General features: G+C 41.7%; 1 protein-coding gene across 1 annotated transcript; it reads left to right on the top strand.

Annotated features, from left to right (window-relative positions):
• On the top strand, positions 1-27,642 carry NSD1 (nuclear receptor binding SET domain protein 1). The gene is made up of 23 exons (XM_053461890.1): positions 1-88; positions 921-1,834; positions 7,790-7,925; positions 9,546-9,715; positions 9,992-12,116; positions 13,068-13,192; positions 14,034-14,238; positions 15,589-15,695; positions 16,533-16,590; positions 16,853-16,959; positions 17,352-17,486; positions 17,583-17,706; positions 17,879-18,079; positions 18,408-18,587; positions 18,929-19,085; positions 19,343-19,548; positions 19,631-19,743; positions 19,926-20,195; positions 20,408-20,524; positions 22,215-22,356; positions 23,193-23,299; positions 23,816-24,008; positions 24,577-27,642. The coding sequence occupies exons 2-23, from the start codon at positions 938-940 to the stop codon at positions 26,061-26,063; spliced, it is 7,362 nt and encodes a 2,453-aa protein (XP_053317865.1). The 5' UTR covers positions 1-88; positions 921-937; the 3' UTR covers positions 26,064-27,642.
• The last annotated feature ends 315 nt before the right edge of the window (positions 27,643-27,957 follow it).

Genomic DNA, 27,957 nt, shown 5'->3' with positions numbered 1-27,957 from the left:
CCCCGTTGCGTGCTGTGCGGCTGGGGGAGGTAGTGCAGACCGCCGCGGGCTCCAGGCCTAGCGCTATGTGATGAGGGGCAGGCGCACGGTAAGGCCGGGGCATAGCGCCTCCACTCCCCCCCCCTCTCCCTGCATGTGGATCTCACCTCTCATTACTATACCGCACTGCACCGGGGATCACTACTCGGGATGGGTAGGGGAGCCGTGGTTAGGCTTTGTATTTATTTATTTATTTAAATTAGAATGTTGCACAGCCGGGTTGGCTTTAGTTGCTTTCTTGCAATTGATCGCAGTGTTCTCTTGCTCGGCTCTCCGCCGCTGACCCACACGTTCAAACTGAAATATGCAAAGGGATACGGGTTGCTTGGTTTAGTTTTTGTTTTTTGTATCAGCGTTTGCCATGCAGCGCACCGATTTACATCCCCGATCACTGCCAGTACATGCATGTGTCTATTTACACATTTAATTCGCTTCCTGTACGGGGGAGCGCAGTGAGGGACAAAGCCTGCAAATCGAGTTAACCTCTGTGGTGCCGGAGGAGGCCTGCAACGTTCATATTCTACAGCAAGAAGATCTCCGGAGTGTTAGTAAATCAGCTGCTGGATCGGGGGGGTTCCTGGGCCATTTTTTGTATTCAGGCTCCTACTAATATCTCCATCCCCCTCCTTCCTACACTTTGCTCAGCTACCGAGGAGGGATGGAGCTCCAGTGTGTGTCTACACCGGCATTTGCCTCTATAGTGTAGGCCTCTGCCTGCTGTAGGTGGCTTCCATTTTGCCAAGGGAACAGGGTTCGCACGAAGAACATGATCCCGGCCTCGCCGGGTGATCTGGCTATAGGAAATGCGGTTAAATCTAGGCACGCGCTTTCAGGATTTTCATTTTATTTCCTTGTTATTCATTTTTTGGTTTGTTTCCTAGGTTGATGCCGCCGAAGGATGGATGACGCCTGTGATTTAGACAGGCTGAGCAGTGCCCCGGGATTCTTCAATTCATTAAATCCAAATGTCCAGCGTAAGCAACCCGTGGAGCCTCCGATTGGGTGCAGCTTGCCGTTAGCCTCACCCCTGCAGAGCTGCATGTCGGGTTATGGGCAGGATTCCTCCTCCCACTACATTCCGCTTCGTAGACTCCAGGACCTGGCCTCCATGATCAATATGGATGGTATTAATGGATCCCAAGACACAGAGGGAAGCCGATCAGATGCAAACGACAAGCATTATTATTTCAATCCAAGTGATCCGGAAATCCACCCCGCTGGTCAGGACCCTGCATATCACTATCCTCCAGAACTTCCTGGAAAGTTACCCAAAAATGTCAAGAACGGGATGCATCCCTTTGATCCATTTTGTCATATGGAAGAGCCAAACTATAGTATGGAACCGCTAAATTATGATCTAGATGGACCTAGTTTTGGAATAGAGTTACCAGTTTATGGACAGCAATCAGAAAACAAGAATTTAGGAGAAGCAAGATCTAAAATGAATACATCTCCTGACTTTGGGTCAGAATTAGATGATTTGGTTACACTAAATTGGGATGATAATAGCGAGAACACTGAAAACAGAAATCTGGCAGCAAAGACATCGTTTTTAGCAATGATTCAGGATTCTGAAATACCAAATGGATCTCACAGTAGTATGTCTAAAGGCTTTCTGGATGAAGGTCGGCATCATGATGCTCTTCTGCAGGTAGATAGAGTAAGTGGTCAAGATCCACTTGCGGTGATGCACGCGGAGGACGAATCATTGTCTGTTGATGACGATATGGAAGCGGATCATGACGATATGGAAGCAAATAATGAACGGTCTCCTGATGCATCCGAATTAAATCTTGTAAGCATATTTTTGGGTGTTTGAAAATAACCTGCATGACATCACTTACGGTTAATAGTAATTCCGTCAAAACTGTTCAGTGCTCTGCATGCTTATGAGCCTCTTTAGTTACAGCAGTGGATTCGTATAGATAATTTTGTTTTGTTTTTTTTTCTCCAATGTGTGACGAGTTCAAGATCTGAGGAAGGTAAAAGTGGGAGTGTTTATTTTTGTAGGCAATGGAGTGTTGAACTGGTCACATGATTGCAATTTTTTTTTCTTTTTTTCCCCATCAGCCAATCACGCAGGCTATTGGTTTCTTTTGAAATGACATTCTAACTCTCGGCCTTTTATGTCCATGAATAGAGTTTGATGAGAACCTTTACACCTGCGGCAACATAGTGTAACAAGTGGAGTTTCTATGCTGTCCGTATGTAGTGCTGTTTTATAAATATGGATCACAAGTAATCAAAAATGGACTGTTATTCTCTTGTGCCAGTGTTTAATACTCCAGACTGTGCTTTACACAGAGGAAATGTGGGCCATTTAGGTATAGTATGCCCCCTTTGAAAATCCATGTATATTGTAGCTACTGAATTAACACTAACAATGCAGATATTCACATATTTTTATTAGAATTTTGGAGGACACAGAAAAATCCCAGGAATTTTAAAATTGTTAGAACGATAAAATCGCCCAGTTGGATCAGGAGTGACGCTGCTTTTACACAACAAATTTTGATAAATTATATTCTAGGCAAATAGATCTCACAATGAATAAGATTCATATTGTATGTTGTGTGCAGTTGTGATCAAGAGTTTGCATACCCTTGGAGAATTGGTGATATATGTACAGTTTTTAAAAAAAACATGAGTGAGCAGGCAAAACATGGGATTCGTATTCACCTGTGGGTTATAACAGAATAGCACGATCATAAAACAAAACATGGCAAGAAACAAATTAAATGACCCATGTTCAAAAGTCTGCATCTCCATAGTTCTTAATACTGTGTATTGCCTCATTTAGCATCAATGACATTGCGCAATCTTTTGTAATAGTTGTCTGAGGGCCCCTGGCAAAATGCCTCCTGATCATGCTAAGTCTTTGGTCGTCTTGCATGAACCGCACGTTTGAGATCTCCCCAGAGTGGCTCGATGATGTTAAGGTCAGGAGACTGTGATGACCGCACCAGAACCTTCCCTTTTTTTTCTTCTGTAACCACTGGAAGGTCGACTTGGCCTTGTGCTTTGGGTCATTGTCATGCTGGAAAGTCCTAGAGAGTCCCATGCGCAGCTTTTGTGCGGAAGAATGCAAATTGACAGTATTTTCTGGTAACACTGCATTCATCAATTTTTTTTAATCAAAGATTCCCTGAGCCTTCAGAGTCCCCCCCCCCCAACATCAGTGAGCCACCACCATGCTTCACAGTGGGGATGGTATTCTTTTCGCTGTAGCACTCGTGGACCCCTTTCCAAACATAGTACTTATGGCTGTGACCATAAAGCTTTTTTTTTTGGTCTCATTGCTCCAAATTACAGGGTGGCAGAAGCGGCGAGGTGTGTAAAGTTGTTGTCGCGCGTATTGTAACTGGGCTTTTTTGTGGCAACTTGATCATGCAGCCCATTTTTGTATTGTGCTCCTTGAAGCAACCACACCATCTTTTTCCAGAGCTGCCTGGATTTCTCCTGAGGTAAGCCGGACCTAGGCTTGGTATCAATAGATGAATTTTCCACTTCTTAGTAAGTGATTGAACAGCACCGACTGGCATTTTCAAGGCTTTGGGTATCTCTCTATATCCCTTTCCATCTTTATAAAGTTCCATTACCTTGTTACATAGGTCTTTTGACAGTTCTTTTCTGCTCCCCAAGGCTCAGTATTTTGCCTGCCCAGTGCATCCACATGAGGGCTAACAAACTCATTGACTATTTATACGCAGACACTGATTGCTATTGAAATTAACCTTTAATTACCTTTTTAACCTGTGTGTCACCATGTGTGTCTGTCACAAAGCTAAACATTTAAGGGTATGTAAACTTTTGATCAGGGCCATTTGGGTGATATCTAGTTATTGTAAGACACAAGTGAACATTTTCTCGGTGTGCTATGGGAGCAACCTCTCGGCTCTAGCTCATGTTGTAATATGTGGTATTCCTTGGTTCTATGCCGTGGCCTTCTACATGTAACTTTCACATGTACTATGGACACTTGCTAGTGTGCAGCTTCTGTGGACCGTGCTTTGTGTATGATGAGCGTTGGTTCACAGATTGGGTTTGGACTGTACTGGCCATTTTTCATTCTTCCTTTCCAATCAAAATATTAAAGTTTTTGTCATATCTCCCCTATTCCTTCTGTTTACTAAGGGAATGCGCACACACTGACTATACGTGTGTGTATAATCTATACACACACCTCTCTCCCTCTTACCTTGCTGAGACCTGTCACTGGGGCACAAATGCTTCTCTACCATATTACATGACCCTGTTATATGCCTCCGTTGCTGGGCGCGCAAGTGCAGTGCGCCCACCTCAGCGGTTCCCCGCAGCCAAGGCAGGGGCCCTTTATTCCCTAGCTGTTTTCTAGTTGATGTCTTAAGGGTGATGGTCTACATAGTCTGTAGAATTTAGCCCTTTCAACTAATTGTAGCGTTGTGAAAATAGTACTGGGAATATGACTGAAACTCATCTAGAATGAGCTCTTAAAGCATGTGATGACTTACCTCAGTTTCTCAAGGGCATCCTTATTAAAAGAAATTTAAAATATGTCCTAGGTAGGTAGTTACTACTTGAAGGAGCGGAAACGGGAAACTTTCATAAAGTTTCTCACGTGCTTGAATAGCCAGCAGTAAAACCATTGTTTACTGGGCTTCAGCGTCCCTTATCCAAGCTGGCCTTTGGTCGTCACAGGTGGTACTAGCCTGCGCTGGCCCCCCATATGTGAAGCCGCGTTTCCTTATTTTTCTTACTTGGCTATGCTTCTTGTTTGTGATTGTTCTTGAATGTATGAATGCTCGTAATGTTATTTTAACAGTATTATCTAGGTTTTAAGAAATCAATATACTGTTGGATATCTATATATAATAATTTATATTAGTGTGAGAGAATCCAAGCTGGACAACGTGGCGTAGCCATTTTTACTAAGAATTTCACAGTATCTTTCGTTGCCTTCCTGGCTCTCAGCTGCCCTTTTGGTATGGATGAGAATACTATGTTCTGATGACACGGTGCTGTTTTTTACCTGTCATAACATCTCCCCATTTGTGTCCTGATATACCCTTGTTGTTTGATGTGTTCATTTTCTGTAGTTTGACTTTTAATGTGATATATGTTAGTCATACCCCTTGAATATATGTATTGTATTAAGCGCTGCGTAAATTGTTGGCGCTATATAAATAAAAGATAACACTCAGCCTTGCTCCTTCGCACTTGAACGTGTGTTCAATTCAGAAGGCCTCCAACATGAGGATAGTTTGTGAATGTTTGCTCCCTATGCCTGCTGCATCCTTGAGGCAAAGGGAACGATAAGCGTTTGAGAGAAGCATCCCTTGGTTAACTGAATAAAGGGCATCAATTAGGTAAACAAGTGTTTGCCTCACTAGTACCTGTTTGAAAATTAAGGAAAAACATGCAAACAAACCTAATAACCTCTGTCTGTCTCTCATTTATCCTGTAAGATGTTTTTTTTTTCTCTCCAGTATCTATGGCAACAATCTTAGTGTCTGCTTTTTTGACACAAATATTGTGTAGAAAAATTGTGAATGAGGGAAAATTTTAAATCATTGAAGAATCCTTTCAGGTGAGGGATTTGACCTTCAACCATACCAGAAATTATTTTTCTACAGCAATATTTAGCTCTTACAGCGGAGAATTAGATTGAAAAATACCTTTTAGATGATAATTGGGTTTAAGCAGACCAGATTATAGAGCATTTAGCAGCATATGGTGTGTGTGGTGTTTTATTTTTGTTTTTTTCTCCCTTTTGTTAAATATCTATTTATCAGGGGTTGACACGATTGGTTTATATCCCGGAGTCAGCCAAAAAAGTTAGAAGCCAGGGTTTTTTTCCTTCCTCCATCATGTTTCTATTTTCCTGACTCCCGTTGTTTGTTGAGCCTTGTGATACAATAATATACACACGCACGCATGCTAACATACACGTTCGTACTAACATAAACACCATACACGGTAGAAGCACACTCTTATACACATGCAGACACTGCCTAACATTATACATATATATATAATTACACAGTCTAGCACTTTGGACAGACACACACATACTGAATCTGGCACTACAATACAGTAGACATACTGACTGCCACTATACATATACACCCATGCACACTGCTTCTGGCAACATATGTACAGTACACACAGTACTCTAGCACTATACATATATACACACTCACATACAGTACTCCCTCTCTCCCACGCCAATGCCATCTTTTGCCATTGTGAATCCACCTTGGACACGGAGGTGTGGTGTAGCGGGCACCATGTGGCAAGGTCATTAAATGCACGGCAATCGCTCCACCATGCCGGATTTCTGATGGCAGCCCTGCATAACCGCATATAGCTGCCATGTTTGTAGTTTATACCTCTGTGTTGATGGCACATAACGTTTCACCCGTACACTTGCTGTCCTGCTAGATCAGTGTATACATGTAACTGTATACTCTTTACAGTGCTAGCATGTTTTTTGATACTGTGCACTATTTCTTTTAAAGAAGACTGTAATACAAGTACATTAAGGAAGGCCATCAATTTCTCAAGGGCTACCCCTGTTGTCTGGAATGCCCTCTCCCGGCTTATCCATCTCTCCCCCTGCCTTCGGCCCTTCAAACCGTGAACATTGGTGTTCTGCCTCCCATATTCCGTTGGTTACCCCTCTAGTATCTCTCCTACTTATACTAGTGTGCCTGGTCTATCTTGTGTAATACACCCTAAATCCCTCTAGATTGTAAGCTCTTTTGAGCAGGGCCCTCCCCACCCGTTGTATACTACTTGGTATGTCCCGTCTACCCGCTGTACAACACAGTGGAATATGATAGCGCTATATAAGCCAATAAATAATAATATAGAGATGCACAGCAGACCCTGGATCTGTGTGCAGGTTTTATCAGCAGCTTAGATAATGTGTATGCCCGTGTTCATGGCAATGCCAATCTGTTAGTAGGTATGAATAATGTTGTGCTCATGATCTCTATTATACTCTTAAATAATCCATGTGTTTGACCTCAATATGCAATGCGGTGCGTGAATACAGCTTCTGTAAACCCTTTCCTCAAACTCTGAGCAAAGAGGGGATGTGTACGCCGTGGGGGTTAGAAATAAAGAGAATCTGGTGCTTAGTTTCAAAAGTGATCCTATCGCCATAGCAACCAATGGTTTGTTCCACATTTCAAACTTTTGCAGCTGGATAACTAATAAACTCCTTCTTAGTGGGGTTGCAGACAAGACCCCTGTTATTTACTGCTTGGGTCTCATCAGTATCGCTGTAATGAATCCATGCGTCTTATGGCTTCTGTCTGTCCACTCTAACTGGATTATGTTGCTATTTTAGGAATATATATTAATGTGTCACAAATGATTTTGAGTTTGTGTTCCCAAGTTTTAGTTGACATCACCCCAATCAAACTGGGGAGTTTAAACCTTCGTTTAACCGACCGCAGAAGCAGCAAGTTGCTTGGCAGTGCAGCGCTCTTCGGTCCGAGGCTCACTTAGGTGTAGGGGAAAGGCAGTCTTCCTCTCGGTTGCTGCATCGAATAAGCAAATTGATGTAGAGGACGGGCTGATCCGCATTCAAACCCGTGTAGTTAACATTTATAGGTGCGCTGACGCCGCTGAGGACGTTTTTGCCGGCTTAAATCTTCGCGTGTTGCTGTGCTGTGTCCTTATTTAACCTGCACGGTACTGCCCTCTAGAGGAAGACTGACTAAAGGTGGTGCCCTGTATATACTATTCATTTCTCTTCTTCCAGAAACCAAGGAGGAAAAGGCTGACTCCTGTGAGGTATGAAGAAGGAGATGTCGTCTGGGCCAAATTTAACCGGCGCCCTTGGTGGCCGTGCCGGATCTCTGCCAATCCTGATCACGATGAGCAGTCTCAAAGAAGAGGTAATTGACACTTATCATGGAAATTCAGTCCTACAAAGGGTCCAGGAATTACCTGTACTTCTACCAATGCATTTTACTTCTTTTAATAATCAAATGTATAGTTTTGTAATATGTATTGTAAATATTGTCGTTGCTGGGGAATGTCTTTCTCCATTCCTTATGTTTCTCTTCACTCCGTTTCCTCTAGAGTGTTGGTTTGAGAGCAGAGCCCTCTCTTCCTAATGTATTGATTTGTCTAAGCCTAGCAATTCTAGTTTTGCCTAAACCCTTGAACATATATATTGTAAGAAGCACTGTATATAGTGTTGATGTTATATAAATAAATGATAAATGCATAATACTTAAATATTTAGACAGTTGAACAGTCTGATAGCAATATCCCAAGTTGATTAGGGGCAGTGGTTAATGCCTTTTCTGTATTATAAAGACCACAGGGTGCATTGAGAATTTCTTCAGAATTGCTTATATCTCCCTCCCATATAATCAGTAGCATATCGTTTTGCATGTATACCTGTATATCCACACTATATGACCATCACACCTATATGAGCTTGTTGCATGTCCCATTCCTAAACCATGGCAGTTAAAATGGACCCCCCATCCTTTGCACTGTAACAGGCCCGGTTTCCACAGGATTTTGGGATTTGTCTGTGGGAATTTGTGCCCATTACGCCAAAGGACTATTTGTGAGGTCAGGCATTGATGTTGGATGAGGAGGTCTGGCTCACAATCCCCGTTCCAGTTCATCCCAAAGGTGTTGGTGATGGGGTTGAGGTCAGGGCTTTGTGCGGGACAGTCCAGTTTCTCCACACCAAACTCACCCAACCATGTCTTTATGGACCTTGCTTTGTGCGCTGGGGCACAGGAAAGGGCCTTCCTCAAAGCGCTATCACAAATGCCGTAGCATTAACATTACCCTTCACTTGAAATAAAAGGCCTATACCAATCGTTAAAAAAAACAGCCTTTTCCACCAAACTTTACAGTCGCAGTGTGCGTTCCCATAGGCAGAGTTTTCCTGGATTCTGTCAAACCCGGGTTAATATAGTGAATCATGATCATCACTCCAGCGGCGGTGTGCTTTACTCCACCCCAGCAAGCGTTTGGCATTACCCATAGTAAACTTCAGCTTGTGCGCAACTATTCAGCAATGGAAGCCCATTTCATGAAGCTCCCGATACCTTGTGCTTGTGCTGTGTTGGTTTGGGAGGCAGTTTGGAACTATATAGTGAGCAATGCAACCAAGGATGGGCAACTTTTACGCACCTCAGCACTCGGTGGCCCCGCTGTGTCGTGGCAGATCTAGCTGCGCATAAAACTGACTGGCAAAGGTGGCCTTCTATGACACTTTAAAGTCACTGAGCTCTTTAGTACGACCCAATCTACTGTTTGTCTATGGAGATGGCTGCCTATGTGCCTGATTTTGTACACCTGTTATCAATGCTTGCGGCTGAAACCCCTAAACTCAATAATTAGTGAGAGGGGTCTACATAGTCGTATAGTGTAATATATGTAACACAGGTATGTTATTGTCCCCATCGGTTTTTTGTTCTGTACTTTTTGTTAGAATACTATGTAACAAGTGACTGACACCGTATTATCTGGATCTTTTTCCCCTCAAGATTTTAGTAGGAAGCCTCCTCGACAGTACTATGTGGAGACTTTGGGGGAAATTACAGAGAGGATCTGTGTGCCTACAAAAGCTATTGTACGGTTCACGGGGGTACACCAGTTTGAGGTATTGCCAGATTTACGCCGCTCTCAAAAACAAAAGGAAAAGAACCTCAAACAGGTGAGTGATCCCTCTCCTCTTATATTCTGTACCATTACATTGTATTTGTTACGTTACACTTTTGTAATTCAACTAAATGTTTTAGCTATGCAATGTGCCAGTCATTTATTATAGATATGGTTACATGGTTCTGTTACACATAAGGTATTTTCCTTTTTTCCCCCCTTTCTATTGGTTATATCACTTTTTTTTTAGATACAATAGTGGCAATTTTTCTGTGGTTTTGATGTCTACTTTTGCAATTTCCCATGACATCATCTTTGTTTTCGTTTCTAGATTCCGTCAAAGCTATTACCCCTCTGGCAGAAAGGCATAGCTCTTGCCCAAGAACACCATGCCGAGACCTGCAGAAGGACTACTGAGTACGGGGACTTCGGGCAGCTTAAAGGTCACCTGGACCAGCAAGCGAAATATGGTTGTCCCAATGGTGCAAAAGACAATATCTTGAATGGTTGTGTGAAATCTTCTCTGCATAGTTCTCTTCTAAAGTCTTGCACCAAACTTGATTCGGTGACAAAGCGTCCTAGGCCAGCTAAAAGTAGCAAACCACAGACTGAACCCCTTTCTGGAGAATCCAGCGGATCAGCATCTCCTGATTTTTGGAACAACGAAATCAAGGATGTAAACTGTCAGAGCCTTGACATCAGGCAAGGGTTAAAAAAGTCCAGTACTGTTAGTAAAGAGAGAGCTTCCTGCACACCAATAGCTGACTTGCTTTCCAGTATTTCTTGTGACAAATGGAATAAGAGTACTCGTGATGCAAGCTTGAAATTAAAGGGGACAAAATCTCAGATTAACAACGATTCTGAAACGGGTTCTACAACAACAGCTCTATCATTCCCTGAAAAAAGACTTGCAGATGAGCCAGAAGACTCATCCGATCAGCATCCAAATCAGTGTGAAGGTTCTAGGGATGAGTCCTTTGTTGGGATATGTAAGACTAAGAAAAGGTCAAGACATTTATCTGCCTCCAACTCTAACAAGAGACTTGCCAGAGCTACAGCAACTTCAGCGGGTAATAGCAAAGCTGTCAAAACTACTAACGTTGACTTGACTTCTTCAGGTGGTAATATTGCAGAGCGTTCAAGTGCTCGGCATGATGTCCGTGTGCTACATAATAAACAGAATTCACCCAAGTGTGATGCTTCCCCTTTGGGCTCTTGTGGAAACCTAAAAAAGGCTACTAGTCCCGGCCAACATCATTTGAGGGATATGACTAGATCTTCAGTCACTGAAACCAAAAGTGCTGTAGCACAGGATCCTTTACCTGAAGATTCCCTAATGGCTTTCAAAACTGCTCCTAGGTCTCCCACTTTTTCTTCCATTAAGACTGGTCGCGGGGAAGTAATGAATTTGTTAAGCAATTTGCATGAAAAACCTTCTTCGGAAATAGAAACATCTGTTGTGAAACATGTTATTTCTGGACTGAAGGAACTGTCCAACAGGACAGCCGGTGGGGAGGGAACCGAAGGTACGGCTTCCAAAGTATCAGCACCTTTACTTTTCCCCTCCGCTCCGGGACACAGTCAAATGACCTTTGAACCTAATTATAAATTCAGCAGCCTGTTGATGATGTTGAAAGATATGCATGACACGAAGGTAAAGGAGAGGCATTTGATGACGGGACAAAATACAGCTTCGTACTGCAGCCAGTTGCATGATGATTCCAATGAATGCAATCCAGATGTTGACTGCAAGCCTTTGCCTCCAGGTGGGGTAACCCAGAAACTGGGAAACAAAGCTGCTGACGCGAATGACTTTGCACATAAAGCTATGGGTCAAACTGGCTCGCCGAAAACCACTTGTTCTGGAGACGCTGTGAGAGAACCCAATGTTCACAGTACAAAGAGTGAGGTTCGAAAAAAATGTCATAAAAGTATAAAATTTACAAAACCTTGCATTTTGCAGAAAAGGAGCCTTAGAGAGACAGATCAGCTTAACGCCGATGATCATTCTTCCCCGAGCAAGTGTAGTAGTTTACCTTCAGTTAGCATTAACCAGTCGCTGCATGTGGGTAGAGATGATACGTTATCTTCTACTCTTAAGGGCACACTAACAGATGATTCTCTAGGACGGCCATTTGCTGCTGAGGATCGCAAAACACAGCTTCGCCAAAGCTTCACCGAGGACTCGGAACTGAGCAGTGATTTCCCGGGGTGGGATGAGTCGGACGATGCCAATTGTGTTGCTCCGAAAAAGCGTTGGCAGCGATTTGGCCAAAATGGACCACTAAAAGCGACCAACAGTTCTAGTAAACCAGGAAGGATGTCAAAACCTAGCTCTCCTCTGACAAACAAGTGTCTTGCAGAGGGACCCAAATTACAGCAGACCCCCCACAATGTCATGTCCCCTGGATCTGAGGCTTGTGGTGTAGCCACGCAGAACAAACCGATCAGGCGAGGTAAGAAGCACCACATTTAATTGGCGTATTTACAGTAAAATGTGACAGGGACATCACAGGGCTGCAAGGCGTTCAGCATCTGGTCCACAGAAGCAATTTTACACCTTTCCTATCACTACCATCCCTATGATTCCTCTTTCATTTAGTTACCTTCCTCCTTCATTGCTTAAGTACTTATTTTCTCGCTTTTACCGTCTCCCATTCATTAAGGGGTTTATTTGTACCAGTTGCTTATGGACAGCATAGGTTGTCTTCTATGAAGAATTAAATGCTCTAGTGATACTTTCTGACTTGTAAACCTCTTTTAGTTTCTCTCTACAATTTGCCTGTAATACACATTTCTAAAAGTTTGATTTATAGACTATTGATATCTGCTGATATCATACCTCTTAGTTTTGCGTAGAATAAAGCGCATGCACCTAGAGCAGATCAAGAAATATTCTGTTGAAAAAAAATCATAGGACTAATGTAAGACAATGCACATCACTTTCAAGGCTTTGATTTTTTTTTTTGTAAAGATAGAATTTCCTCAGTATAGTTTGAGCTATTACAGATTTAAATCTGCCCCAGAAAGTTAGATTGTGAAAACTAGACAACTCATCTTTTAATGTATGCACAATGTTTGCAGTGAAAAAAACCAAAAATATTAGTAAAAAATTAGTTCAGATGCTATTTTGGCCATTTTTAATCATTTTTTTTCATGTGAATTTTGCACATTCTTGTATGAATCATTTGTATATTTTCATAGCTGGTTGGTGTGCAGATCTTTTTTAGGACAGCCTTTTTTTTTTTTTTTTTTTTTTTTTTTATCTTTGCTCCATAGACTTGGTGTTGGTTCCTTTATTTTTATAGATATTATTTGCGTGCCTTATTGCATCCCTTTATATTGTCTTTATTTTACAAAATTGATTTCAAGAACACGCTTCTCTTTCTATTTTGTCTCTTTCTAAGGATCGAATTTGGGAAAGAAATACCGAAAGAGGTCAAGGAAGAGGTTTACGAAGCATGCGATGGAACGTGTGCAGGCCGTCGCCAGCAAGAAGAGGAACCATAAGCACCTGGGAGCCTCTGTGCAGGTGCGCTCAATTTGGATTGCTTCCCTGATCTGTATTGGGAGAAAAGATCGTAACTGAATGATACTGGTCTGACCTAATGAATTGTGATCAATTATGATGCTTGGTTAACTCTGTGAGATTGCCAACTATTTGACAGTGAGTTGTCCCAATGGGGTTATCCTTTCATAATGCACAGATTAATGGAAACTGTGGCATTTTCCCCAAATATTAACCTTTGCAGTGCACTTCCCTAGATAAACCTATTTAATGGGATGCGCCGACTTAAAAAAAACACTCTTTATTTCTATATTGAGTGAGCAGCCATCATAAAATCCCATTTGTAGAATGTATGTTAATTAAGACCCCCCCCCCCATTTTATGGAAGCAGATTCTTGCAGACTGTGTTTGAATAACCTGACAGAACTATAGTACCGCAAATTTGTTTGTGCTCATTTCAGCCACATACTGTATTGGAAAAACAAAACAATAGGCATTGTTAATTTCAAAATTAGTGAGTATATCCAAGGTCTCTGCTAGAGACGGGGGAAACAAAAAGATAATTACTTTCTTGCACAATACCAGAAGCAAAGAATAACACGGTCCATGGCAGGTGGATATACATGTAGTTCTAATTCCTTAGCTACGAAAAGGTTTTATGCCATTTCTATAGTAAACATTTTATAGGCAATGCCAGTCTAAACGTTGAGTTATGAGAAGCATGCGCACGATGCTCTTGCCCTGGTGTGTGAATGGCTAGGGGTTTGCAGGGGTTCTGTAGAAGTCGAGAAATGTATTTAATGGTGGTGTACATCATATGAATTGTAAAAAGACACCTATGAATGAATCTGTTCTCTTCTGGCAGTCTGAAGAGAAGAGGGCAAAGACCGATTATCCATTTGAAGACCTTGATGATAAGGGCCTTGCATCGCCCCCCTCTCCGGCGAATGCTGAAACATCCCCCCAGAAATCAGAGAGCAGAGATCCCGATGAAGCCTCCTCAGAGAAAACCCTTCCTGATTCTTCTGAAGCAAGTAATGAAACGGATGGATCTCCAGGGAGCAAAGCAGGTACACAGCAATTTCTGCATTTGGCACAGTATAGAATAATTTGGCCACCATACTGAATGCAAACACCACTTCTCTAAATTTCTATTTACTTTGTTCTTTTTTTTTTTATTTGAGGGTCATCAACCCATAGGTAAATCCTACAGGATATATTACAGCATATTCATGACCAATAAATTATTACTTCTAGAAAAAACGCCTTGCAGTTGCCAAATTTGGCTCATAATTTTGTGTTTTTATTGAAAAATGTCTTAAATTGGTGGCTAAGATTCAGTATAGCCAAATTATGGCAATCCTTACTTGAAATAGATGCACAGCTAGCAAATTTAATATCGTGAATTAGAATGAGTATCAGTGCAAGATACTGTCTAGAATCGGATTGTCTCTTTGCAGGTCTGTTTTGCACCAGTTCAGTTGGAGAGATCCAATTGAGTCAGAAATGGTACATTGACCTCCAAATTAATAAGGGAATTACATTTCAGGTGTAGCGACTGGTTTTGTTACTCTAGAAGAGAGGTGATTAAAGGGTGACCTCAGTAAAACACCAATATGCGTACGATGCCCTTGCAGAGGGAGTATTTGCCCTGTGGGCAGAAAGCAATAAAAAGCTACTTTAGTTATTGAAGCTGCTGTTCCATTGTAAAACAGACAATGACATTCACACGGTCGACTGTAAAGCTCTGGAATGCACTGCCTTGGAGTGATGAAAGCAGGCACAGTGGACGCTTTTATGCATAAACTAGATTTTTTTGGCAAGAAATGTTAGTCAGGAATGCACCTAGCAATTTAAATGTTGCTGGTCTCCAGGTATTGTTCGGACTGCCCCTTCCTGGCATATGCACAATCATTTTTTTGCCTTGATATTTAGATTAAATGCAAACTTTTTTTTGTTTCCACTTACTAAATGTTAGTCTGACCATCTGATGTTTATAAGGCATCTCATGCAAATTGTTTCAAACTCATATGAAGACATTATATTTCAGCGAGCTTTACCTTGCAAATACATGATGTTTTTTTGGTTTTTAAAAAAAAAAAAATCCACTGTTTCTTTCGGGAGTCTCTTCTTGTGAAGGTCATCTTCCACAGAATAAAATAAATAGCCTCATTTAGAAAGGGAAAGGATATCCCAGTAGCTGCGTCATGTCTGTGTGTTCACCATGTTCCAAAATCACATTTACATGGGCGTTATGTCTCTCCATTGTCGTGCATGAAGGCATAACTTTTGCAGCTTTTGATCAGACCCTAGGATGTCCCTAGCAAACTGCTTGTTTGCTGCTAAATTCATTCCTGAAATGAAATGTATCTCTGCAGACTAAGATTATACCAGTTACACATTTTCTCGTTTATGTGAAGGAAATAGACGCAAAAGCAAACTTATCCCAAGAGTCTGTGAGTTCGATGACCTGGATGCACAACTGGGGCTGGAGGAGGAGGAGGATTCATTGACACCGGCTGCTAAGGTATTCTGCGGGAGCGTTATAGGTGTATACCTTTTTAATACATTTTTGAGCAAAATAGAGGAACAAGTACTTTGTAGGCCTCTGGCAATAAGCTGTTTGTAAAATGTAGGTCACACACTACATAATAATACCTAGATGGAACTGAGCATCAGGGGAAGCGTTCTGGACTTCTTATGTCCCTGCTACAATATCTTTTTGTGTACCCTATACATATGTTATAGGAGAGATGGTCAGATGTCCACGTACTTTTGGTCATATATCATCTTGTTGAACATCCCATTCCATGGGCATTAATATGTAGTTGCTTTATACCACTTCAGCCACCACTTGGCATTGCACATGGTGGCCTTCAGCTTGTGTGCAGCTGCTCAGCAATGGAAACCTATTTCCTGGCACAAAGATCCGTGGCTCGGTGGTGTTGCACCTTCATAATGCCTTTTTGTAGTCACATGACTCTGCTGCCAACTCTCCCTTTAGTGAATAGACCCCATTGAGTGTACTACAAAAAAATAACTAGATTGTGTTCTCTCATTCCTTAAGTAACTAAAATGTTCATGTGATATTATAAAATTGATGTATGTAGCCATAACTTGAACAAAATTGTTGTGGCAGTAGAAATAACATTTCAGTACCCTCTTAATATACATTTCTCATATATTTGTCAATTATCCAACACAGAAAAATACTTGGGTCCACAGGCACTTTTCTTGTGTTTACAGTAACTAGAAGTCTACTTTGACTATCAACAAACTTGGCTTAATGGGGAGCTTGTTTGTTGAATATAAGAATATAGTTGTAAGCTTACAGCAGCAACCTCTATTGCTTTATCTGTTTTAGAACCTGGATTCAGTTCCTTTCAGGAAAAAGACCCTGAAGCCTTTCCGGTTTAAAGGAGGTAGGTGTTTTTGCAGAATGGACTGTTTAGCTACTGTGTGCTTCCTGCTCCTGGAAAGTATTCCAATCTTGGTCTTCGTTTTAATTGACACTTTCTAAGCCATCTAAATATCTTAAGGCTTCATGATGAATTCTAATTCTACTTACCTGTAAAACTGCAAAGAACGGCAGTGGAGAGCAACCATTATAATTGCAATGAGCACTGTGCAGTGGGTCATCATTTTCCCGTGTGTTGACAGCAAATATTTTCCTTATCCCAAAAGTATCCAAAAGGTTGCCAGATAATCGTTTCAGACGTAAGCGTTTAAGACTGGCTGGGAAATACAAGAGAGAGAAGAACTCAACTCCCCAAGAGGCTCCATACACCGAGGTAATAATATGGTTCACCTGCAGCGGTCTCACCGGTGGAACGTTCCTGCAGGTTGCTCCACTTTTAGCACTCTTCATCCAGACCACATTGCATATATTTGCCCCATCTGGCTCCCCCCTTGAAAAATGTCAATTTACTTGTAATATTTAAAAAAAGAAGAAAAGATACAGAAGATATATGGCTTTTGACTTCATACCTGGTCACAATAATCTTTTTTTTGTTTGTTCTACACCAAGCTCGCTGCCCACACTCACACACCACCATAGCAAGCAACATTTCAACCCCTTTATTTGACATGCTTTAATTTTGTTTTTATATTTGGGACATATTATAATACCTTCACTGAACGCATTCATAGAAGACATAATTATATTTGCGTGGTTCTTGTACAGGGAGAGGTACATGAGAATGGAGTGGCTAGTCCAAGTGAGCCAACGGAAGATGGGTTGGATCATGGGCTCTCCACATCAAAGAAGAATCAACCTGAACGAGGTGGAGGAGCTGCCATGAAGGAGAATGTGTGTCAGGTGAGAGTCTGGAAACGTGCCACAAACCTATTATGTAGTCTATTATGTTGTATACATTACACTGATGTATTGATGTCCTCACCTGTTCCCACCTAGGTGTGTGAGAAGCCCGGAGAGCTGCTGTTGTGCGAGTCCCAATGCTGTGGTGCGTTCCACTTAGAGTGCCTCGGCCTGGATGCCATGCCACAGGGAAAGTTCATCTGTAGCGAATGCTCATCAGGTAAACTGGTCTTGGGTTGCTGTCCCTCACAAATGCCTCGTTTTCGTGTAATTCACAAAGGAAATATCAATATTCTTTTCTTTGGTCTTAATTTGTTAATATTTACAGGGCTGTTGTGGGTGTCCACTTTAAGAGCCATCTCTTAATCAGTTTGCTTTATCTCTTCATTCAGGGCTCCACACCTGCTTTGTATGCAAAGTGTCTGATGAGAATGTGAAGCGCTGTTTGGTGGCTCTGTGTGGGAAATATTATCACGAGGAGTGCGCTGTCAAATACCCTCCCACCACGCAACATAATAAAGGCTTCCGCTGCTCCCTGCACGTCTGCATGACTTGCCATGCCACCAACCCCAGCAACCCCTCTGCATCAAAAGGTTGGTATAGACACGAAGCAAACTTGTGACATTGCAGCTATATTGTCCCTTATGGACCTTGGGATCCAGTATAATATATATATATATATATATATATATATATATATTATATAAATTATATTATATAATTTTTATTTTTTTTTTGCAAAGTTCTGTGAATTCTTTAACAGTGAGGCTGTATGGGACTTTAAACCATCCCTTTAATGTGACTCCTAACTTTGACAATATAATTAGAAGAGGACATGAAATGGTCATGTTGTAGTTCAGCTGTTCATTTTGATCTAATCAGATATGGAAGATTGACTAAAATGTGTTGCTTTTGTGCTAGGCCGTCTTATGAGATGCGTGCGCTGTCCTGTTGCATACCACGCCAATGATTTCTGTGTGGCGGCTGGAACCGTCACCCTTGCTTCTAACAGCATTATCTGCCCCAATCACTTCACGCCTCGCCGGGGCTGCAAGAATCACGAGCACATCAATGTCAGCTGGTGTTTTGTGTGCTCTGAAGGTAAGCTGCACTGCTGTGTCCTCACAGTGCAGTGCCCTGTGGATTGTTCTACGTACGTCACAAAATGTGAGCTACTACTTCGGTTTTACCTGTACTGGTTCTAAGGTGGCATGTATTGTTTTAAAATGTGTTATATTTAGCTTTAGCTATACTATTTTTCAAACAGGCTCCCAACTGCTGTTTCTTAATGAAACCCTAGTGATATATTCATTTGTGGCTCCTAAAAGATCAAGCTGATTCTTTTATTTGTCTCTGTGGCTCCTAATCTCTCTCATTCTCACCCACTCTCATTCACACACACTCTCTCATTATCTTGCCTGCATCCTCTGTGCCTGTTACAGGAGGAAGCCTGTTGTGCTGTGAATCCTGCCCTGCGGCTTTTCACCGTGAATGTCTTAACATCGACATGCCTGATGGCAGCTGGTTTTGCAATGACTGCAGAGCTGGCAAAAAACCTCACTACAAGGAGGTGGTGTGGGTGAAAGTCGGGAGATACAGGTAAGCAAATTTGAAGTACACACATGATGGTTTCTGCTTCCCTGAACTCTTCTAGGCACATTCCTTGAGGGTTTTGTCATTTTAACTTATTTCCACAATATATATATCTATATATATCACTTTTGGGTTGTATTTTTCACATGTCCTGTACATAAGGGAGGCATTATCTGTATTTGTGTATTAGACATTGCATTTGATAGGGTTAATGCAAACTATAACAAAAAAATATATAACAATGCCTTTTTCTTTACTCTCAGGTGGTGGCCTGCTGAGGTTTGTCACCCGAAGAACATTCCTACAAACATCCAAAAGATGAAACATGACATTGGCGAATTCCCAGTTCTGTTTTTTGGTTCAAAAGACTATCTGTGGACCCATCAGGCCAGAGTTTTCCATTATATGGAAGGTGATGCCCTCAACAAAGACAAAATGAGCAAAGGAGTGGATGCCACCTACAGGAAAGGTATGGATAAAGTCTGAAGCCTCCTTTAGATGTCATAAAGCTGGATTGTTATAGCTGTTAACTGGGTTTGATTTTCTTCTAGGGCTTATGGAGGCTGCTGACAGATTTGAAGAGCTAAAAGCCCAGAAGGAAATGAGACAGTTGCAGGAAGACAAAAAGAATGATAAGAAGCCTCCACCATACAAACATATTAAGGTAACTTACATTACATTTTGAGATCATGTAAACAAACTTTGAAAGAGATATGAGGATTTGGTTACATAATTTGACAAAAGCATAGCTAAGCTTGTCTGTCACTTCATAGTATAGTTAATATAGAGCAGTGATATAAGCACATTGATTAAAAACACTTTTTTTACATTTATTTTTATTTTTAGGTCAACAGGCCCATTGGAAAGGTTCAAATCGTCACTGCAGACCTATCCGAAATCCCTCGTTGCAACTGCAAAGCCACTGATGAAAACCCATGTGGTCAGGACTCTGAGTGCATTAATCGCATGCTTTTGTATGAATGCCATCCGTCTGTATGCCCAACTGGGGAGAGCTGTCAAAACCAGGCCTTCTCCAAACGTCAGTACCCGGAAGTGGAGATCTTCAGGACGTTGAGCAGAGGCTGGGGGCTACGTTGCAAGACAGACATTAAAAAGGTCTGTAGAGATCTTCCTCCCTATTTCCTTTTATGTACATTTTCTTTTATGTGTATTTTTAACAAATGTAGACTGTACTTGGGACTTGTAGGACTGGCTAAAACAAGCAGACTGTGTCCAGCCACAGAGTTTTGCATATTCCTGTTATAAGTTAATATTGTTGAAGGTATGAAATCATACAGCTGCTAACATGTATTTTGTGCCGTTTAAAGGGGGAGTTTGTCAATGAGTATGTAGGGGAACTTATTGATGAGGAAGAGTGTCGCGCTCGAATCCGCTACGCACAGGAGCACGACATAACCAATTTCTACATGCTAACTCTGGACAAGGTTTGTTTCATTTTATTTCAAAATAGTTTCTCCTTCTTGTTTTTTATATACATGGATTTTCAAATTAATCCAGGCTGTTTGCCTCCTTTTAACACATTAAGATTAATGGAACAATTCTCACACTTCAAACTGATTTTCACCTATCCAAAATATGCACATGTATAGAGAAATTTGGGCATGATTCCACAGAAAGCATGATTTTTTTGTCAGCGTGTTAAGCCTATGCTACATTTGGCAAAGAATATTCCAAACTACCAAAGCTGGGCTTTCTACAAAGATTCCTCTCATTATAGTTTCTAAATCGCAATTGATAAAAATAGAAGACCCTAAAATGTGATTAAAAACGGTATCATTATATGTATGTGTGTTGAAACCTAACTTTTGTTTTATAGGTTTTCTGTGTTTTATCCCCGTTTATTTGAAAACATGTCTGTAACTGAAGTTTTGTTTTGTTTCTTTTTAATCGGCTCTTGTTTTTTAGTAGTTAATTTCACGAGTGATGTAATCACTTTAGAGCACTGGTATCGCATTATTTCTCATTTATTTTTAATATTCTAATAAAAGTTAGGTTTTAAAATAAACCGGGATAAAACACAGAAAGTGTACCAACCAAAAGTAAAATAATCCATGGGGCTCTCCAAAGTCCCCTGTCGAAAAAATAAATAATATATTCCCATTCTTCTTTTGTATCTAGTAGACCGCCCATTTGCTGCCATGTTGTGAGGGGAGCGTGTAGCCCAGGTACTTTGACACTCCTAGTGAGTTGGGTCATAAAACCTGCCAGCAAACTCCTTCCTGATATTTTAATATGCCATATTTTGTTATGGTATCTTATATATCAACAACTCTGGATTGATCACCTCCCTCATGTTTTTACAAGCGTACTGGTAGCTAACCCCCCTTATCCAGTGCTGTGGATCATTGAGTTGCTGCATGACCCTGCTTCCACTTCAAGTGATACAAAGAAGATCTTACAATCTCTTGTAGAATTCTAATACAAAGCAAAATTCATGGTTTCTCCAATGATGGCTAGTGTTCCAGGTTGTGATGCACCAAAGCATCCCCAGGCCATTGGTGTGAGGTTCTTAATGTGGAATGCAGTATTTGTCTTTTTGCCACACAATGCTGGGGCACATATAGACCAGAATGTCTTCACTTTTAACTGATTATACAGAATGTACCCAAACTCTGTAAAGGCCTTTAGGAGATTTTTAGACAAGCCTTCATGGAGAGAAGTGGTTTCTACCTTCTGCCGTAATTCCCATGTTTTCCCAATGTCTTTCTGGTGTTTGAGTAAATCATGAGATAGAAATAAAGGTCCTTTGATTCTGTTCCAGGGTCCTTAGTAATTTCATGGATGATTTTACACCTTGTGCATTGTCAGATTTATATCAGGCCCTAATAATCCCTTTCACTGGGTGAATTGTGTGGTTTTTTTTTTGTTGTTGCTGTTGCTGTTGTAGTAATTTTTTCAGATCTGAAGATTACCTAGAACATCAAACTAATGTAATATGCACAAAACAATTGTTATTTCTTATGGTGAAAAATAAGCAATGATGCAGAAAGTCAGGAAGGGACAACTACGTTTCTCGAAACTGTATGCATTTTTGTAAGGTTTTTGGCTATTGTATGAACTTATCCGTTTTTAAAGCCTTCCAATTTACATAGAATGCTCTCGCTTATGTTCTAGGACCGTGTGATTGATGCGGGGCCCAAGGGTAACTTTGCACGCTTTATGAATCACTGCTGTCAGCCTAACTGTGAGACCCAGAAGTGGACCGTGAATGGTGATACTCGAGTTGGACTCTTTGCTCTCTGTGATGTCAAAGCTGGTAAGGGGGCTTTGACTTGTAGAGGTATCGTGACTCGTTGCAAGTACGTACGTGGCAGCAATTGGTGAATACTGTGACTGGGTTAGAACATGCTGTAAACTCAACTTCCTTTGCATAACTTTTAGTCACAATTTATCGCATGTTTGGTTAATTTAGGCACTGTATTTACTCAGTTTTCTTGACTGCGCACCAGGTAATCTCTGACACAGGTTACACAGGTCATTGTATTCCCAGGGTGAAAGTTTAGTAATCTCTTATTTAAAAGCAGATTTATCTTTCCCCTACTCATTATGCAAAGTCCGCCTGCGGAATGGTGGTTACAGATTGAGATATCTAATGTATTCCTTGGTCCAAGAATTGCCTGAATATTTCTCTTCCTTAAGTTCTCTCCCCCTGTTGGATTGCTTGTTTATTTGTTCAAGCAGTCTTTGTAAGCGTGGGAAGGATACGGGGAAGAAAGCTGTACGACAGGAAGTTTATGAGGTAATGCTAGCTGTGCCTCTTTTTGCCACAGATCTTGGCTTCCCTGAGGTAAAAATGTTAAACTTAAGATCTCCAAAACAACTACACCTACAATGAAAAGGCACACGCTTAAGGTACCTTGATAGATTTAGGCAAATGAAATTACATTAAAAGCTACGAGGGCCACAGTTGTCCTTTTTACTTGGTCGGAAGTGGAATCGTGTAGCGTACCGGATGGTTAGGCTTTGCTTTCTAGAGTGTGCTGCTTGCCTTTCTAGAGTGGTGGATTAGGAATTTGGATTCTGCAAATGCACTTCATATTTTGCGCCCCTTGTATCTTAATAACATTAATTTAAAAGGTTCTCTTTTTTTAGGGACTGAACTAACTTTTAATTACAACTTGGAGTGTCTCGGCAATGGGAAGACAGTCTGCAAGTGTGGGGCTCCCAACTGCAGTGGGTTCCTCGGTGTGAGACCTAAGGTGTGTTGACCAAAACAGTAAAATTAACCTACACTGTAATGTATTTGTAAATAATGGTGGTAGTGAGCTGAGTCCAATGTTGAAACCCTGCAAGCGATTTTAAGTTTTAGTGTTTTTAAATTGCTGCGTTGTTTTGGCCACGGAAGACTTGAAAATCCACAAATATGGTAGAGAACAGAATAATTTGTTGATATTGCATTTGTCGCTGGCTATGCCTCGGAGGAGAAATCGGCTTGCTGGCATTTCTGTAATGTTCTTTATTTTTATTTTTTTTAGTTATCATTATAAAGCTTGTTTGGTTTCATTACTGATTCTTCTGCTGGATTTGACAAACAATAGCCATGAAGTTACTGTTATTAACTACCCATTCCATGTAATTGAGTTTTCTATCAACACTGAAAATTACCATCTACTGCACGTTTAATAGTATTTACTCCCTTAACGTGGTTTTTCTTCTGTTAAACCATATTTAGCGATGAATTCATTGAGGATAATCTTATGTTCTTTGTTGGTCAGAATCAGCCACCTGCCTCAGAGGACAAAGTCAGGAAGAAGAAGTATACTAAGAGAAAAAAAAGTGAGGTAGTGAAGGAGCACGAAGATGAGTGTTTTAGTTGCGGAGATGGGGGGCAGCTTGTGTCGTGCAAGAAACCAGGCTGCCCAAAAGTATACCATGCCGACTGCTTGAACCTTACTCGAAGGCCTGCTGGTAAGTATCCTACCCTACCCATTGCATTCAAGGAAGTTTTACGCCAGGTTATGCCATAGTTATGGAAGCTTTCACGTGTATAACTTGGTGCTTGTATGCAGTGACATATTTTGGTTTCCGCTGCCCTGGGCCTAACACAGAGCCGCTCCGCAGCTGCCTCCTACCCCTTACCTCCATGGCTACCGCCTGTCATGCTGAGCACCGGGATGTAAGGTCAAATCCTGGTGCGCTGCAGGGGTGGCACGGAGTAAGGTCTCTATGGAGTCTGTACTGCTAGGCACCGTGCTCCATAATGTATATGGGTCGTCTCGGATCTCCCCATCCAGCCCGATGAGAAGTGGCGTGCCGAGGAGACTCGTTGCCCCCCTGCTTATGCAACAGAGGAGCTGCATCCCTAGGCCTAGTGTGCCCAGGCGAGAATACGCCACTGCTTGCATTTGATTCTGTTTATTGTAGTTAATATAGGTCAGAATATTTATGTTACTAATGTTAGCCGGACATTTACAAGTGCACAGCCGATGTTTGTCTATTGGTTGTTTAATAACATTAAATAACTTCTTTTTATCAGGCAAGTGGGAGTGCCCATGGCACCAATGTGATATCTGTAGCAAGGAGGCGGCTTCTTTATGTGAGATGTGTCCAAGCTCCTTCTGTAAGCAGCACCGGGAAGGCATGCTCTTCATCTCCAAACTGGATGGACGGTTATCCTGTACAGAGCATGATCCGTGCGGCCCTCATCCCTTAGAACCAGGAGAAATTCGGGATTATGAATCCTCTTCTAGCACACACGATGATGATTCTGCAGAACCATCGCCTTCGAAGAAAGAGACGTTGGACAAAGATAAGGAGAAATCCTTAAATACCTACAAACAAAATGTTTCCTTAAAAAAGATGCTGCTGACTCCACCTGTAGCCAGCCCCCAAGAACCTGGGAAGGTTGTGCTAGCCCTTGGGACAAATTGTAAGCCTTCTGGAAAGGTGTTGGTTGAGTCTTCTGAGCAGAAAATTGTGCCAGCTGGAAAAATACTTCTTGCCTCCTCTGGACAGAAGCTTATCCCTGGGAGGAAAATCATTCTGACCCCTGCTGGCCAGAAATCTTTGCCTGCTGGAAAGCTCCTCCTGACCACTTTGGGGAAGAAATCTCTACCTGCTGGAAAGGTTTTGCTGGCTTCTTTTAGCAAAAAGCATCTGTCTGCTGGGAAGGTACTATTGACTTCTAATGGGAAGAACACTTCACCAGTTGGTAGGGTGCTTCTGTCTTCTGTGGGGAAGGAATCTATATCTGCAGGGAAGGTTGTATTGGCATCAGCGGGAAACCACTCAGCAGCTGCAGGGAAACTGAGGTTGACCTCTACTTTAAAGCCACACTCAGATGGGAAAGCTTTGGCGGTTGCTGGAGGCGAAGTATCGGTAGATAAACCTGATAATGTGAAAGTAATCCAGAGTGAGTCAGACTCTGCCACAACGCTTCAGTCGAGTAAGAGACAGCTGGCTGTTTTCACTAAAGATAAATGTACTACACTTTTAAAGAAACCATTGGCTAAACAGGAACCTAAAAACGTATGCCAAAAGGACACACCGGAAACTACATCCTCAAAGGAAACCCCAGTAAGTTCTGAGGAAAGACCCTTAAATACAGATGAAGTAGAGCAGCAAAATACACCTTTAAAGACACCATCCACGCTTGTGTCTATAGAGGACCCCATAATTACGGTAAAACAGGAAAAGCTTCTTTCCACTAACTCTTTAGAGAAACCAACGAATCATACTCAGAAGACTTCTACCCCAGCTCAAAAAGAGAGTCCCACTTTCACCAACAGTCGGTCTCCCTCGACATCAGAAGCCAATTCCATCCAGAAAACCCAAGAGCAGCCCATAGGCACTGTAGAGAAATCTTGTACTCCTCCCATAGAGGAGCCCAATGGCCCTGTAGAACACTCATCCCCACCTGTTTCTCCAGAGCCCCTGGATTCCAGTGAACATTACTCTGATGCCGATTGTCAGTCGCCAACACTATCCAGCCCTGTTCAGGATCATGATTCGGAAGAGAACTAAATTATATTTGGAGTATAGAACAAAGCAAGTGACTATGCTGCATCTAGTGTGAACTGACAACTGAGGCATTGGTGGGTTATTGTGGGAAACAGAGTATTGTGTGGGAGCTACTGCTTTGTTATTACTTTTATGCTCTAACAAGGATCAGTTGCTGAATTACTCATTATGAAAACGCACATAACAGGCAAACCTTTCCCCGCTTCATTTAACACTTTTCCACTGTTATTGGCCTTTTGAATCGGAGGCACGTTGGCACAGAAATCAGGTTTCTTTTGAAAAGCTCCCTTCTGTGGATGTATTTGTTGTACAGACAGATAATGATGCTGTAATGAAGCATAATCCAGAAGCAATAAGGCACTTGAGTTAGTGTGTTAGGTTCAGCAGTTTCTAATTATGTTGGATTCCGTGGCATGTACAATAGAGGTGCCTTATTACAGGGTATTCCAATGAAGAGAGGATGTCAGGGAGTTTTTCAACCTTTTAAGTGCCAGAGGGCTGAACTACTCTGTTCTCCTCTGCGCTATAATGGCTCGTACCAATGGACATTGAATGGAGTGTATGTGGTTTATTGCCTGGCTCCTGTTACCCGGTACACACAATGAATTCATCCTGCTAGATTTCAGCGCACTGCAGAGAATGGCGTTAAGAAGCTTGTGAGGGACCCAGTACAGATCCGCTCTCCATGCCTTTGCTGTCAGTGCCAAAATAATACTTGAATGAATCAGTCGGCTGAAGCGAATGTCTCCATTACTAGACCTTAGTGCACAACAGGGCAGCTTCAGCCTACTACTAGAAATTGCCCAACAGCACTTCTTGCTGGCGAAGGCTGCCCAGGGGCTGGCTCACTGTACTATAACCTACATGATCTGATTAAAAAAAAGAAAAATGATATTAAACAATACACCTTCAAATGTTTCTTGGTAGGTATTTTACTGTAAGTGTGCAGTACGTGTGAATCAGTCTACAAGGTTTTAGAAGAATTTTAACTCGTGTGGATCTCCATTACCTCATGTGGAAAAGGAGGAATTCGTGTCTGCAGTTTTTATACATTAAGTTTTCCGGTTGTCAGGAAAGAAAGCTGTAAATGGATTAATGCAGAAATAATCATTGTGGGTACGTGAGTTGAAAGTGGATCTAAGGCGACCCCATCGTTTTGAGATGATGGTGTTGGGGGGGGGGGGGTCAGGCTTGGGTACTGACGCTTAGACCTTTTCGGGATCACAGGCCCTCGCACTCCTACAGATCTTCCTCTCCACACATTAAACTCACTTCTGCCTTTGCTATAACTGAGCAGTCATAAGCTGGGAATCATGGTGCTACAGGCAGCTGTGCTTAATGTTTTACTGTATATTTTTTTTTTTAACAATTTTTTGTTGTTAGTCTATGGTGTTGGTGACTGTACCAGTGCCTCATTGATGTGACAGAACCAGAGATTAGTCTTGTGCTGTCTCCTGTCTTACTCCCCTGGTCCTCTGCACATTTTTAACCTCTGCTCTTTGAGTTTTGGATCAGGAGCTAGAAAGTCAGGAACGTTTGTTGCATTTTCTGTCTTTTATTTTAAATAAAATAATAAAAGCAACGGGACTTATTTTTTATCTTTTGAAAGCCTCGATGGTGGATTTTTTTTTCTTCTCGAAACGGAGTGTGCGTTTCATAACTAAGGTGCTGTGTCTTGCCTGCCTTTGGTTTGCGTGTGATTTATCCCCGACCTCCTTTATTTAACCATCGCTCACTAACATGGCATCCTGTGGGTAGTAGTAGCAAAGATCCCTGACCCCTATCGCTTAGCCAGTCTCCCCCCGTCTTATATTATTGTGACACAGAAAATTCTTATATTTTGGAGTACATACATGGAAGTCTGAAGACCTTGTTGAAATTGGAAGCCTATTAGTTT

Source organism: Spea bombifrons, chromosome 4 (assembly GCF_027358695.1).
Source record: "Spea bombifrons isolate aSpeBom1 chromosome 4, aSpeBom1.2.pri, whole genome shotgun sequence".
Classification (NCBI taxonomy): Eukaryota; Metazoa; Chordata; class Amphibia; order Anura; family Pelobatidae; genus Spea; species Spea bombifrons.
This window is presented reverse-complemented; position numbering and strand designations above follow the sequence as displayed.

What these genes read in the sequence shown, in the direction of transcription:
- NSD1 (XM_053461890.1), top strand. Translation starts at nt 938, where the DNA reads ATGGATGACGCCTGTGATTTAGACAGGCTGAGCAGTGCCCCGGGATTC. An exon ending in CAACCCCTCTGCATCAAAAG is followed by an intron (nt 18,080 to 18,407) that starts GTTGGTATAGAC and finishes CTTTTGTGCTAG; the next exon opens with GCCGTCTTATGAGATGCGTG. An exon ending in GCAAGACAGACATTAAAAAG is followed by an intron (nt 20,196 to 20,407) that starts GTCTGTAGAGAT and finishes TGCCGTTTAAAG; the next exon opens with GGGGAGTTTGTCAATGAGTA.